Genomic DNA, 11,660 nt, shown 5'->3' with positions numbered 1-11,660 from the left:
ATGGGCTCGCGTTGAAGCCGAGCCGGACTGCTGATCGGGCTTGACCCCATCTCCGCGGAGACGGGCGCCCGCGTCGGCCAGTTCAGTCTGAATCGCTATGACGCTGGCCCTCTCGAGGATCGCTTCTCCCGCTTCGCTGGCTGCTCTCCCCCTTCCGTCCTTCTTCCCACACACAACTCGACGCCCAAACAAAGTAGCAGCCATGCTCGCCCGCACCGCTCTCCGCTCCACTCGCATCGCTACTCCCGCCGCACCGCGCCTCGCCGTGAGTGCTTCCGTCACGCTCCCCCTTCCGACCCCTTCTGACCCTGCGTGCATCCCACACAGCGCGCCTACGCAGAGCAGGCTACTCCGAAGGGCGAGCCCGTCAACTTCGAGCGCGGGCAGTCGCGCATGCCCGTCTACTTCGCTGGCGCACTCGCCCTCCTCGTCGGCGGCTACTTTGTCGGCGGCTTCGTGAGTCAACGTTCCCTCTCGCGATGTGCATGGCTAGCGGAGGACACTCGAGTGCCATCTGCGCGAGATGCACTTCGTTTCGAAAGATCGTCGCAGAGTCGGATCTCGATGCTGACGCTCCTTGTGCTTCCTGCAGAACACTCCGCCTACGCCTGCAGTCAAGGCCATGCAGGAGGCGTACGTACCAACACTGCCCATCGCCCTGTGCTCAACGCAATTACTGATACGCGTCCCCGTTCTCCCTCTCTCAACCCCGTCGAATCGGTTCCTCTCCGATCCGCTTGCCATCGCCCTCTTCTGCCGCAACAGCATGCACCCTAAGACTCCTGAGGCCAAGCTCGCTGCCGTTCGTCCCTCACTTCCTTCTCTCGCTCAACCTTCTTCGACTCATTCCCTCTTCCGCTGCAGGGCATCCGCGACGACCCGCACGACGAGCCGACCAAGGCCGGCGGCGACCTCAAGGGCCGTCAGCCGCCCAAGTAGACGACGAACCTGCACGTACCTCGCGCCTCGCCTCTTTCTCGCATGCCATCCCTCAAGGACATACCCCCACATTCGCCGGCGTAACCACCTTTTTGTAGCTAGCATCTCTCGAGCAGTCGGAACTCCGTGCTGAATCATACGTTTTGAGCGAACTTTGTGCAGCCAGACTGTGGGAGCTGCTGCGGTACCCTTCATGCGCATAGGTCGACTTGCCAGCCTGCTGCTCTGCGAGTTTTTTCCTTTCGCTATGCTCTCGCTTTCCCGCCCAGATTGAATCGGCTCGACGTGCTAGCTGGCGGCGCATCGGTTGTCGCCTCCCATCAGGCCCGTCGAAGCTGCTGGCTTCCTACGTGCTCCGTACAGCTGATCCGCCCGTCTCCTCTCCCGCCTTACTCGCGCTTCTCGTCAACTTTTCGTGATTCACTCGCCCCTGACTTGCTATACTTCTCCCGCTTGTATCTGAGCGCGACGACTTTGGGCTGGCGTTCGCATCGGAAGGAGCCTGAGGATGGTTGGGCCGCAGGTGCATCTGTTTTCCCTCGCCCCAGCCGAGCATCACGAGCTGATCCTGTGCTGCATCGCATGTCGGTCTCGCAGTCACGCGCCAGGCTCGTGAGGGCGCTTCCCCGCTAGCCTCTCCTCGCGCTTTCGTGGGACCCTGACCCGCATCGCCTCCGCACCTTGGAGGGCGGCTCGGCGGTGTACCAGCTCGGGCGCGGAGTCCGGACTATCAGCGCTCTCGGGTTCCCGAAGCGTCACGCCTGCAGTGGCGGTGCTTGGTGAAGACCGGGATCGAAAAGCAGGCTTGGGAGGTTCCGCAGGCTCGCTTGCATCGCTGGACGCACCCGCCGCCGTGGTTTGACGTCCCTATCGCAATCAGCAGCAGCTACTCCGGGCTTGTTCCCTACGGTGCGGCTGTGCTGCGCTGTTTGCGCCTGTATCCGGGCCGGAGGTCCACGCGGAACATCCGCTACCTCCTCTTTCTCCGGCTGTGTCGAGGGCCGTGCGGCGTTGATAGCGCTTTTCCGCTCCTTGCTTCCACCTGCCGTGTCGCTCGTGAAGATGCGCAACCAGTTCGGACTGCCGGCATACCCGACCAAGTGGCCCGACGCCGAACGCAAGAGTGCGGTCCTGCCCCACTTTTCTTGGCCCCGTCCTTGAGCGGTCGCCAGCTGACGAAGTCGCTGCATCTGCAGTCGCTTACGGCGTCTACACCGGTACGAGCTGTCCGACGGCATGGGCGAATGAAACTGATCGCGCAAGCGAACGCAGGATGGACAAAGGCTTTCGAAGCCGTCGAGCACCCTCCATCCGGCACGACTGCGGCTGAGATCCTCACAGCGATCCGCGTTCAGGTCAAGGAGGAGGAAGCGGCCCAGGCGCGTCGCCGAGGTGCGCTGGTCGATCCACGGCAAAGACCGCATTCGCGCGCAAAGGCTGAGAATTCTTGCCAAACAGCTGCACTTATTCAGACAGTCCAGGACGGATGCTATCAAGTGCAAGAAGCCGTTCATCGCGCTTATACCAATGTGCGAGCAATACCTCTTCGTTGTTGTGCTCGCAGACTCATAAACCATTTCCCCATGCAGACCCTAGTTGTGCACCAGAGTATCTCATGACCCACTTTCTCTATTTTCTGCTCCTGATTCAAACTCTCTGTGCTTGTGCAGACTTTGGGCATGTGCGTCACTACCTTTGCAGCTTTTCGCAAGGCTTTTTGCATTTGTGCCCTCAGGCGGCGACTTTCCCTGTACTCACTCTTTTACAAGATGCACAGGAACCTGCACTCACACAATACGTTGACCGGGTCAACACTGCGGCGCACAGCTGGCTGAACGGGCAACCGGGCGCTGCTGCCCATGCACTCGGGAAGATGCAGGGCGAGGGGCACTATCGTCGCCGCTTTATCTACGAGGGCGTCAGGCCGTAGAAGTCGCAGTCCACTGCTCTTGTACCTATCAAGTCCAGCGGCACGTCAAGCCAGCAGAGCGCAGTTCTCGGGCCTTCCCAAGTGGCTTTCGCGCTTGATCGTGGCTTTCAGGGACCAGCTCTCTCGTTCCGGCTCCTGCGAAAGCCTGCGCTTCTCTTCCCTTGCCGCTCACGCACTAAGTCGTACGTCGACGGCGGTCCCGTCCTTCTCGCCGGCTTGTCCGTCGTTCTCCTGTCCGCCACGGTTGCTTGACCTTGGCCGTCGTCCGGGGCTTTGGCTTCTTTGCTTCTCAAGACTGTTGTGCCTCGTTCATGTCGCACGATCACGGACTGCCGCCCTGCCTGAATGCACATGGGCATCAAGCTCACGAAAGTACCTGCTTTTTGTGGCTCCCTTCCCATGTCGTCGTCAAAAGGCCACTGCGTTACTGACATGCGTTGACAGTGACCTATAAGGCGCTCACGGGTGCGTCCTTCTGCGCGCCCATGCAGGAAAGAAAGCGCTTGGTACATGGATCAGTCCTTTCACTGATGCCTTGCTTTGACAGCCTGGATCGCCATTCTCGACGAGACTCGAAAGCACCGTCTCTCCGGTGCGACCACACTCGCGGCGATCGAAAGACAGACTGAGTCCGCCGAGCGAGGTGCGGCCGGCATCTGCCTCATGCCAATGTCCGCCGCAGACGTTTTCACTCCTTCGCCTCTCGCTAGGTTATCGCCAGATTCTCAGCGTCGACGATGGCATTCGCCAGATTCAGGAAAACGTCATGACCATCCTGAAGCTTGTGCGTCGCTGCTGCCGCGTTGAACTGCCTGGCGCGGATCACTGCTAACCGTGTCTATCGAACCCAGGAGGCGGAAGCCAGGGAAGGCAAGTCAGATGCTTGTCGTGCTGGAGAACGGTGCTAACTCGTGTGGCGGCCCGGCAGAATGGCCGGACGTGAATCGCCAAAGCGCTCTTTCCCTCGAAGGGACCCTTATTGACGCTCCGGGCCGACGCAGAACAACAATCCAGTGCGCGAGTACCTTGAGAGCCTCCGCACCATTGTGCACAATCGGCTGGAGACAGACAACTTCGCGGCGCACGCTCTCGGCAAGATGCAAGGCGAGGGGAACTACCGGCGCTGGCTGATCTACAACGGGAGGCACGACGCCTAGACCGAACGAGGTCAATTCGCACGTGGGTGGACGGAATGTAGATTGAGGTGGGCGGAATGTATCCCAGCGAGCAAGCGAGCGAGCAAGAGCGGAAGCGAAAACCTTCAGCACGAACATCCGTGCAAAGCCGTCTATTTCCACCAGCTCTACCGCCCCTCTCAGTTATACTCGTCGTCGTCTACGCCATTCGGACCCGTTCGAATCGTCATCCCGTCTCGCGCGGGCCTGATCCGCACGTCGCCCTCGCCGCCCTTCTCGCTCGCGTCGGCGCCCGCCTCCCACGCCTCGACGGCCTGCAGCGCGCGCTGCGCAAAGACGTCCCGGTCTTCCTTGGTCGGGTCGGGGTGGCCGTTGTAGAGCTCCCACATGTACGGGGCGGAGGGGATCGACTCCGAGGCCGTGACGGGGTGCGAGGTGCGCGTCGGCGGCGAGGTCGACATGAGCTCGCAGAAATGGCGCCAGGCCGCGTGCGAAGTGCGGTGCCCAAAGCCGATCTGGGGGCGCTGGGTGAGCGGGCGAGAGCAAAAGGACGGGAAGAGAGGTGGCAGACGCACGAGATATGACTTTTGCGCGTGAAGTCGCCGTGCAGCCTGCACTGCCTGTCCGATGCCAAAGTGGCTCGTGAAGGGCTCGATGCGCAGACAGTCGATCACGAGCGCCTGCAGCCGCGGCTTCTCCTTCTTCGCCACGTCGCCATTCGTATTGTTCGTGCCGTTCTGCTGCCGCACGACTGGTCTCCGTGCCAGTGCGAGCTCGGCGTCGAGTTGCGCCCAGACAGTCTCGGGAATGTACGAGACGTCGCTGAGGTACAGGATCTGGGCGTTGAAGAGGAAACCGAGGCAAGGATAGGGAGAGGGCGGCGTAGTGAAGAACTTGCCGTGGTGCACTGAGAGCACGCGCGATAGCGTCAGTGCACTGCGAAAGCGGGAACATCGGATTGAGCGCACCAGCTAGGGGCGTAACGCGGACGCCGCACAGCTCGAACGACTCGTCCGGGGGGAAGATGTGCCATGTCAGAGCAGGAATGTCGCCGCCTCCCGTCTGTCGCAAATCAAGGCGTCAGTGAAGGTTTCTATCCGCGGAGAAAGAAGCAGACTTGCCGCGGAGCCCGTGTTTGTCAGGTAGCCGAATGCCTGCGAGGAAGTCGAGCGGGGGTCGTGAGCGAGACGAGCGGGAGCTATGGGCGGGACGGCGCACCTTGGACACCTCATTGAAGGTCTCTTGCGTGCAGTAGATGGGGATCGATTTCTGTATCGCGCCGCGCAAGGTCCAGCCTGCAACAGAAACGCGCGGAAGTCAGCCTTCTGCGTCCTTGACCACAGACAAGGACCCGTCAAGCGGCGCGCACCTCGCAGATCATCGAGACCGAGGATAGCGTCCTACATGCCGACAGTCAAGATCAGCAGGGAAAGAGGAGACGAGGCGGAAGTCGAGACTGACGGCGTGAGCATGTGTGAGGATCACAGCGTCGATCTCGCGCAAACCTGCCTTGGGCCAGTGCTCTACTGCTGCCGAGAAGAATGTCTTGCCGCACTGTGCAGCTTCGGTAGGTCAGCTGAACGGGACCTTGATCGACAGTGCGAGCGAGGAGACGCACGTCGATGAGGATGACCTTCTCCTGCGCGTCTGGCTGGCTCGGCTTGACGCGCAGCACGGCGCTCGTGTTCCTGCGCGCGTTCTTCTGCCCCTCTGCGTCCGTCTTGTTGAGCGTCGATCGGCAGCACCAGCAGCCCTTGGTTTCGTCCGTCAAGCAGGCGACAGACGGGATCGAGCTGCTCGTGCCCGTGCCCAGCAGCAAGAGATCGAGCTGCGACTGCATCTCGGCAGCTCAGCGCACGCAAGCGAGATTGTCGTCGAGAGCGAGCGAGGTCGCCTCGACGGTTGCCCTCATGCATCTCAGCGACTTGCTTGTAAGCACTAGGAAGGGCTTGACTGCAGCTACAAGCGCTTCCAAGTAGCCGCTCGAGCACCTGTCAGCTCGCTCCAATGCTCGGGACTTGCTCGCTTGCTTCCTCGCGATTCTTCTCCTGCCGATCTTCGGCACAGGGCGTCGCGCTGGGAGCGTCGCCCCGCTCATCCGCTGCACCGCGAGGTTGGCGCGAGATCTCGCGGTCAGAGCACGTGCGCACGGGCGAGAAGACGGGGTCTTGCCCCCTCGTTCGGGTCGTTCCTCTCCGCGACCTGAATATACGCTCTTGCTTGGCCGATCACGGAGCCGTCGAACCGGGACACACCTTCCAGAACGGACGCCGATTGGCTCGTCTTATCCCGGCCGGAAATCTGGCGAGATGAGCCCAGAGATGCGCCCGCTCAAAATATCCTCACTCGCGTACACCCTTCGAGCTCGCGCACGCTGCTGTCCCTGAGCTGGCGAACAGCCGCTCTCTTTTTCCCTTCTGTCAGTCGGTCTTGCCCGACAGCCTCTGCTGAAGCGCAATGGCTGCCCTAGCTGCCATCGAGCCCGCTCCTCATGCGGCCTCTCCGTGCGCGACTGAGGATGCCAAGTCGACCAAGTCCAGTTTGACGCACGATTCTGAGGACGGGCCGGTACAGCAGACTGAGACCGTCGAGCAAGACCCCGGAGTCACGCGTATTGAGGCGTTGTGTACGTTCGGATTGCTTCGCATTAACCTTAACGACGAGCGCCCTGACCGTTACTGTCCCATGCAGACAAGGTCTTCGGCACGGGTCGCCTCATCTGGCTCCTCTACATTTCAATTGGCCTCATGTGCTATATAACGGCACTCGCGCAGAACACGACCTCGACCTTTCTCGCCTTCGCAACGTCCGCGTTCTCGAAGCACTCGCTTCTGGGCGCCATCAGCGTTGCAGTATCCCTCATTGGTGCTGTCGCCAAGCCTGTGATTGCCAAGGTGCGCTCTTACCCCGTCTCAATATCAAGAATCAGAACAGAGCTATGCTTTTCGAGCGAACCTGTGTCCGAAACGCTAACCTGCTCTCGCCTGCACCAGGTGGCCGACATCACGTCCCGTCCTTGGGCCTACGCCGTCTCGCTCGTCTTCTACGTCCTCGGCTTCATCATTGTCGCGGCATCGAACAACGTCAATGCCGTCGCGGCTGGCGAGCTGTTCTACACAATCGGCTCGACGGGGCTTGACCTCGTCACCGACATCATCGTCGGCGACATCACGCCGCTCAAGTGGCGTGGGTTCGTAAGCTCTCTTACCGGTGCGTGCTCTCGCTCTTTCAGGCGCAGTACTATTTCTGGAGAGGTCCCTCGCTTCTTCCTCTTCCATCTTGCTTTTACCGCCTGACACATACTTGCTGACCGCTCTTACTTGTCCTTCTAGCTTCGCCCTTCATCATCAACGCGTTCATCGCTGGCTTCATCACCGACGGTCTCGGTGAGGACAGAGTGCGTCTTCGGCCAGCCGTCCCACACCTTGAGCAGCATACTCACCTCCGCTTGTCGCAAAAGTGGCGCTGGGGCTACGGCATGTTCGCCATCATGACTCCTGTCCTCCTCGCACCGGCCCTCATGATCCTCTTCTGGGCCGACATCAAGGCCAAGAAGCTCGGAGTCCTTTCGCTCGCCGCCTCGTCCTACACCGGGCGCGTGACGGCTGCGACGGGTCAGACACTCACGACAGGCGAGAAGGATGCCGACATCGAAGCAGCTGCTCCGCCGACGGCCGAGCGAGGTCAGGTGCGAAGCTGGCTCTCGCTCGCGTTGCACTTCCTGCGCCTCATCGACGCGTTTGGCATCCTCCTCCTCGCCGTCGGCTGGGCTTTGGTGCTCCTTCCGTTCACGCTGTACAAGTCGGCCGATGGAGGCTGGAAGAACCCGAGCTTGATTGCGATGATGGTCGTCGGCGGCGTCGTCCTCATCTCGTTCCTCTTTGTGCGTATCGTCTCGCTCTGCTGTTCCACTGTGCAGCTCTGGTAACGAATGGTTGCCGTCACTCGCTGCAGTGGGAGAAGAACGGCACCTCTCACCCGGTCTGCCCTCGCCGAGTCTTCAACCGCACGTTCATCTGTGCTATCATCATCGATGTCACATACGAGCTCGGCGGCTACATCCGATCGACGTACTTCAGCAGCTTCATCTGGGTCATTACGGACTGGAACCTGCGCGACTACACCTTCTTCCTCAACACCTTGGTGCGTATTTCCTGATTCCTTCCACCCTTGTTTGCCTATGATTAGGCGGCTCACGGCGCGTGCGCTTGATGCTGCGCGCACGGTCCTGCCCCGCTGGCGTCTATCGCAGTAACGCTTGTTCCGCCCACGACCAAGCATCGCGCTGACCGCTCCCTCCCACATTGCTCCCCCTTAAACAGACCGTCGGCCTCTGCGTCTTTGGCCTCCTCGCCGGACTCATCCAGCGCTACACGCGCGACTACAAGTACCTGCAGATCGCTGGGCTGTGCATCCGCACGGCCGGCCTCGGACTGACGTTCTACGCGAGGGGAAGGAACGCGACGTGCGTCCGCTTTTCGTGCCCTTCCCTCAACGAAGAGCAGCTCCTTACATGATTCTTGACTTGTCAGGGACGCCGCACTCGTCTGGACGCAGATCCTCATTGCGCTCGGCGGTGCCTTTTCGGTCGTCGGCTCACGCGTCGCCTCGCAGGCTTCCGTTCCACACGCTGTGCGTCTCGCCTCTTTCCTGCACTGCGCTCGAGAGCTTGCTTCTACGCTGTGTGACTCATTCGATCGCTCACTGCAGGACCTCGCGACCGTCATCGCGCTCCTCGCCCTCTTCTCGCGGATCGGGTCCGCCATGGGCTCGGCAATCGCCGCGGCAGTCTGGACCGGCAAGATGCCTGCTGCGCTGCACCACCAGCTCGACGGGCGGTTGACGGCGAGCGAGATTGCCAAGATATTCGGGAGCATCAAGGTGGCGCGGAATCAGCCCGACGAGATCCGCCAGCTGGTCATCAACGGTGCGCCTACGTTTGACTGCAATCTCCTTACAGAAGGCGAAGAGCTGACTGCACAGCACACGGGCAGCCTACAACGACGTCGTCGGTCTCAACCTCGTGCGTCCTCCTCGCGCCCCGTCCCTCTCTTACATCCCGCTGACCCCCCCGTCGCACGCAGTACCTCCCCGCGCTCCTCATCTCGGTCATCTCGATCGTCGCAGGCTGCTGCACGCAGCGCTTCTACCTCGGGAACCGCCACAACGCCGTCGAGGACAAGGTGGTCGTGGCCGGGCGCGAGCGCGAGGAGGCAGAGGTGCGCGAGGCGGAACGGAGGCGGGCCTGAGGACGGAATGCCGAGGGAGCGTTCAGTCAGTCAAAAGAGGCAGTGGCTCTTCGAAAGGTCTGCCAGTCCGTCCGCAAGTGGCGTCGTGAAATTAGACGTTCGAACTCGGCGCATTCGATCGAGTGACCGGCTGCATGTACGGGCTTCTGTCCACGGTGCTCGTGATCATGTCTATGTTGCACCCATGAGAAAGCACCAATCAGAGCAACCTGGCGAGAGAGCTTTAATGCCGAGAAGAGACCGCGCAACGCCAGCCAGTGCTCGCGCGTGGATCCTCCAAGGGTCAGAGTACCGTGATCGCACGAACCCACTGGCAGCAATGTGCGCGTCGAGCCACTCGGGCCACCACCCCGCGCGCCCAAAGTCGAGCATGGCGACGATCTCGCCGTCGCGCACGACGAGGTTGAAGGGGTGGAGGTCGCCGTGGGAAAAGACGAGCGGCGCGTCGGGGTCGAGCCGCGGCGCATACAATGCGTCCCACCACCGCTCGGGCTGGCCAGCGGTCGGCGCGCCGCGCAGCGCGGGCCGCTCGCGCGCGCGCGCGAGGTATTCCGCGCGGATCCACGCGACGAGCTCGCGGGTCGACGTCATGCGGGTCGACGCGGGCTTGGCGCGGCGGGTTGCGCCGACGAGCGCGGCGAGGCGCACGTCGAGGTTGTCGCCGACGGCGTCGTCGGGGTCGAAGCACCCGACGAGGGCGCCCGGGGGGGCGCGGAGCGCGTGCAGCTCGTGGACGAGCGACGCGAGCTGCGTGCGGAGGGCGCGCTGGGCGTCTAGAGCGAGGGTCGGGTACACGGCGGCAAAGGTGTCGCCGGAGATGTACTCCATGTAGATGAAGACGACGTCCTCGTCCCAGATGCGGACGTCGTAGACCTGCGACGAGGAGCGGCGGGGGTGCCGCTCCGGTTTCAGCGCAGGCTCAGGAGTGGCGGGGATCTATCGAGACGCTGCAGACGGAGACGAGCGTACCTCGGGGACGGGCACGGCCGAGTGCTCGCGGACGAAGCGCATGGCGTCGACCTCTTCGGGACGGATCTCGGGCCCGTGCTTGACGACGATGTCGCAGCCACTGGCGAGGCGAATGCGCCGCACGGTGGTGCCATACCCGGCATGCAAGACGGTGCCGAGCTGGTGCAAGATGATGCGTTCGGGCTCGGGAAAGGACGCGAGGAAATCGGGGGTGCACAAGGGCGAAGGCGGCGCGCAGGCGGGCGTGGGCGCAGGCGCAGGCAGATTCAGAGCATCGAGTGGAGCAGCGAACGAGTCTATCGTGCAGGCACGGGCACGGTCGCGTGAGCACAGCAGAGGGAGAGGGACACTGGATGCATCGTGCAACGCGAGACGGGGCTGCGGCGGTGGCATGGCACAGCGGGCACAGCAGAGAGCGAGCTGAAGTTGGAAGAGCGAAGAGCGAAGCGCGGAAGGCAACGAGGGGGTGGCAGTGCTATTCGCGGCAATACCACTGTCTGCAGTAGTCTGTATTCGGGAATACACCGAGAGCGACTACTGCAGTCAAAAGCGCGCTACTCGCCTCGCTCGCTCGCACTCCCGTCGACTGCGCCGCGTAGCGTCTGCGAGCTCGCCGTGCCCGCCGCTCTCGCCGCTGCAGGCCCTGCCGCGCTCCTCTTGCGGCCCAGCTCGAGCGGGCGCATCGGCCATCCTCGAAGCACGCGAAGCAGGCCAAGCTCCCCGACTCGCGCTTCTCCCGCCCCGCGAGCGAGCCACAGGGCACCACGACTGGCACCAGCACCGCCAACAGGGCCCGTTCGACGCTTCCACCGCCCCCCGAGTGAGCTTGAGTCTTTCGCGCGACCCCGTCCCCGCCTCGGTGCGCTTGACTCGGCGAGCCCACTCTCGCTCTGGACGCATCCGGATGGCCAGGCGTGGATGGCGAGGGCTTCATCAGGGTGGCTCGCGGTCTTCCCACCGCTTTCCGCGCGACTGCCGACGCGCCGGCGAGCTCGAGACAGTAACCCTTGCGGTGCACTCGGACGCTCGCTCGAACGCCAGCAACGGCGTACGGACTGGACAACAGAATGAGGCAGCGACGAGTACCCTGAGCAGAGTGGACTGCGCAGTCGGGGGACACCCGCGCTGACTCGCGTCTTTTGTCCTGCTCGCAGCTGCACCGCCCGCAACTGCTCCCGTCCCTCCGACCCCGCGCCTGACCAGACCGCAACGACAGGAGCGCGTGCACACGTCTACGAGCAGCTGCCGCCGACCGGGTCGACGCAGCTCGCCTGCCGCGCATCCCGCTCCGCCTGATCTCCCCTTCTCCCCGCCCTCGCGGTACGCACCGTCCGCACTCTTCCAACCGTCGGGTCGGGGAGGCTCACACACTCGCACACTCTTGCAGGCTAGCCTCGACCGCACCCTCCCCCTCCTCCCCTCCACCGCGGTCCCGGC

At 62.7% G+C, this 11,660-nt stretch overlaps 5 protein-coding genes across 5 annotated transcripts; 3 read left to right on the top strand and 2 right to left on the bottom strand.

Moving 5' to 3' along the window:
• Positions 1-202: 202 nt before the first annotated feature.
• Positions 203-939, top strand: JCM10292_000722 (uncharacterized protein; the record flags this gene model as incomplete). The annotated part of the gene is made up of 4 exons (XM_076652444.1): positions 203-265; positions 328-456; positions 593-802; positions 865-939. The coding sequence occupies 4 exons, from the start codon at positions 203-205 to the stop codon at positions 937-939; spliced, it is 477 nt and encodes a 158-aa protein (XP_076502002.1).
• Positions 940-2,001: 1,062 nt separating this feature from the next.
• Positions 2,002-4,026, top strand: JCM10292_000721 (uncharacterized protein; the record flags this gene model as incomplete). The annotated part of the gene is made up of 7 exons (XM_076652443.1): positions 2,002-2,062; positions 2,136-2,156; positions 2,212-2,331; positions 2,610-2,620; positions 3,325-3,334; positions 3,580-3,653; positions 3,871-4,026. The coding sequence occupies 7 exons, from the start codon at positions 2,002-2,004 to the stop codon at positions 4,024-4,026; spliced, it is 453 nt and encodes a 150-aa protein (XP_076502001.1).
• A 158-nt stretch (positions 4,027-4,184) lies between these two features.
• On the bottom strand, positions 4,185-5,845 carry JCM10292_000720 (MBL fold metallo-hydrolase; the record flags this gene model as incomplete). Its single annotated transcript, XM_076652442.1, has 8 exons — positions 4,185-4,520; positions 4,581-4,912; positions 4,974-5,067; positions 5,127-5,159; positions 5,224-5,300; positions 5,375-5,405; positions 5,467-5,559; positions 5,624-5,845. 8 exons carry the CDS (start codon positions 5,843-5,845, stop codon positions 4,185-4,187), a joined length of 1,218 nt encoding a protein of 405 aa, XP_076502000.1.
• A 617-nt stretch (positions 5,846-6,462) lies between these two features.
• Positions 6,463-9,254, top strand: JCM10292_000719 (uncharacterized protein; the record flags this gene model as incomplete). Its single annotated transcript, XM_076652441.1, has 11 exons — positions 6,463-6,631; positions 6,697-6,899; positions 6,999-7,215; positions 7,338-7,402; positions 7,466-7,888; positions 7,960-8,148; positions 8,328-8,470; positions 8,538-8,637; positions 8,716-8,932; positions 9,000-9,028; positions 9,090-9,254. The coding sequence occupies 11 exons, from the start codon at positions 6,463-6,465 to the stop codon at positions 9,252-9,254; spliced, it is 1,920 nt and encodes a 639-aa protein (XP_076501999.1).
• A 91-nt stretch (positions 9,255-9,345) lies between these two features.
• JCM10292_000718 (phosphotransferase family protein) lies at positions 9,346-10,616 on the bottom strand (the record flags this gene model as incomplete). The annotated part of the gene is made up of 3 exons (XM_076652440.1): positions 9,346-9,400; positions 9,562-10,127; positions 10,224-10,616. 3 exons carry the CDS (start codon positions 10,614-10,616, stop codon positions 9,346-9,348), a joined length of 1,014 nt encoding a protein of 337 aa, XP_076501998.1.
• Positions 10,617-11,660: the final 1,044 nt, after the last annotated feature.

Source organism: Rhodotorula paludigena, assembly GCF_050403205.1.
Source record: "Rhodotorula paludigena JCM10292 DNA, Rt_paludigena_JCM10292v1_ctg76, whole genome shotgun sequence".
NCBI classification, from domain to species: domain Eukaryota; kingdom Fungi; phylum Basidiomycota; class Microbotryomycetes; order Sporidiobolales; family Sporidiobolaceae; genus Rhodotorula; species Rhodotorula paludigena.
Note: the sequence above shows the minus strand (reverse complement) of the source record. Positions and strands in the feature narration are given on the sequence as shown.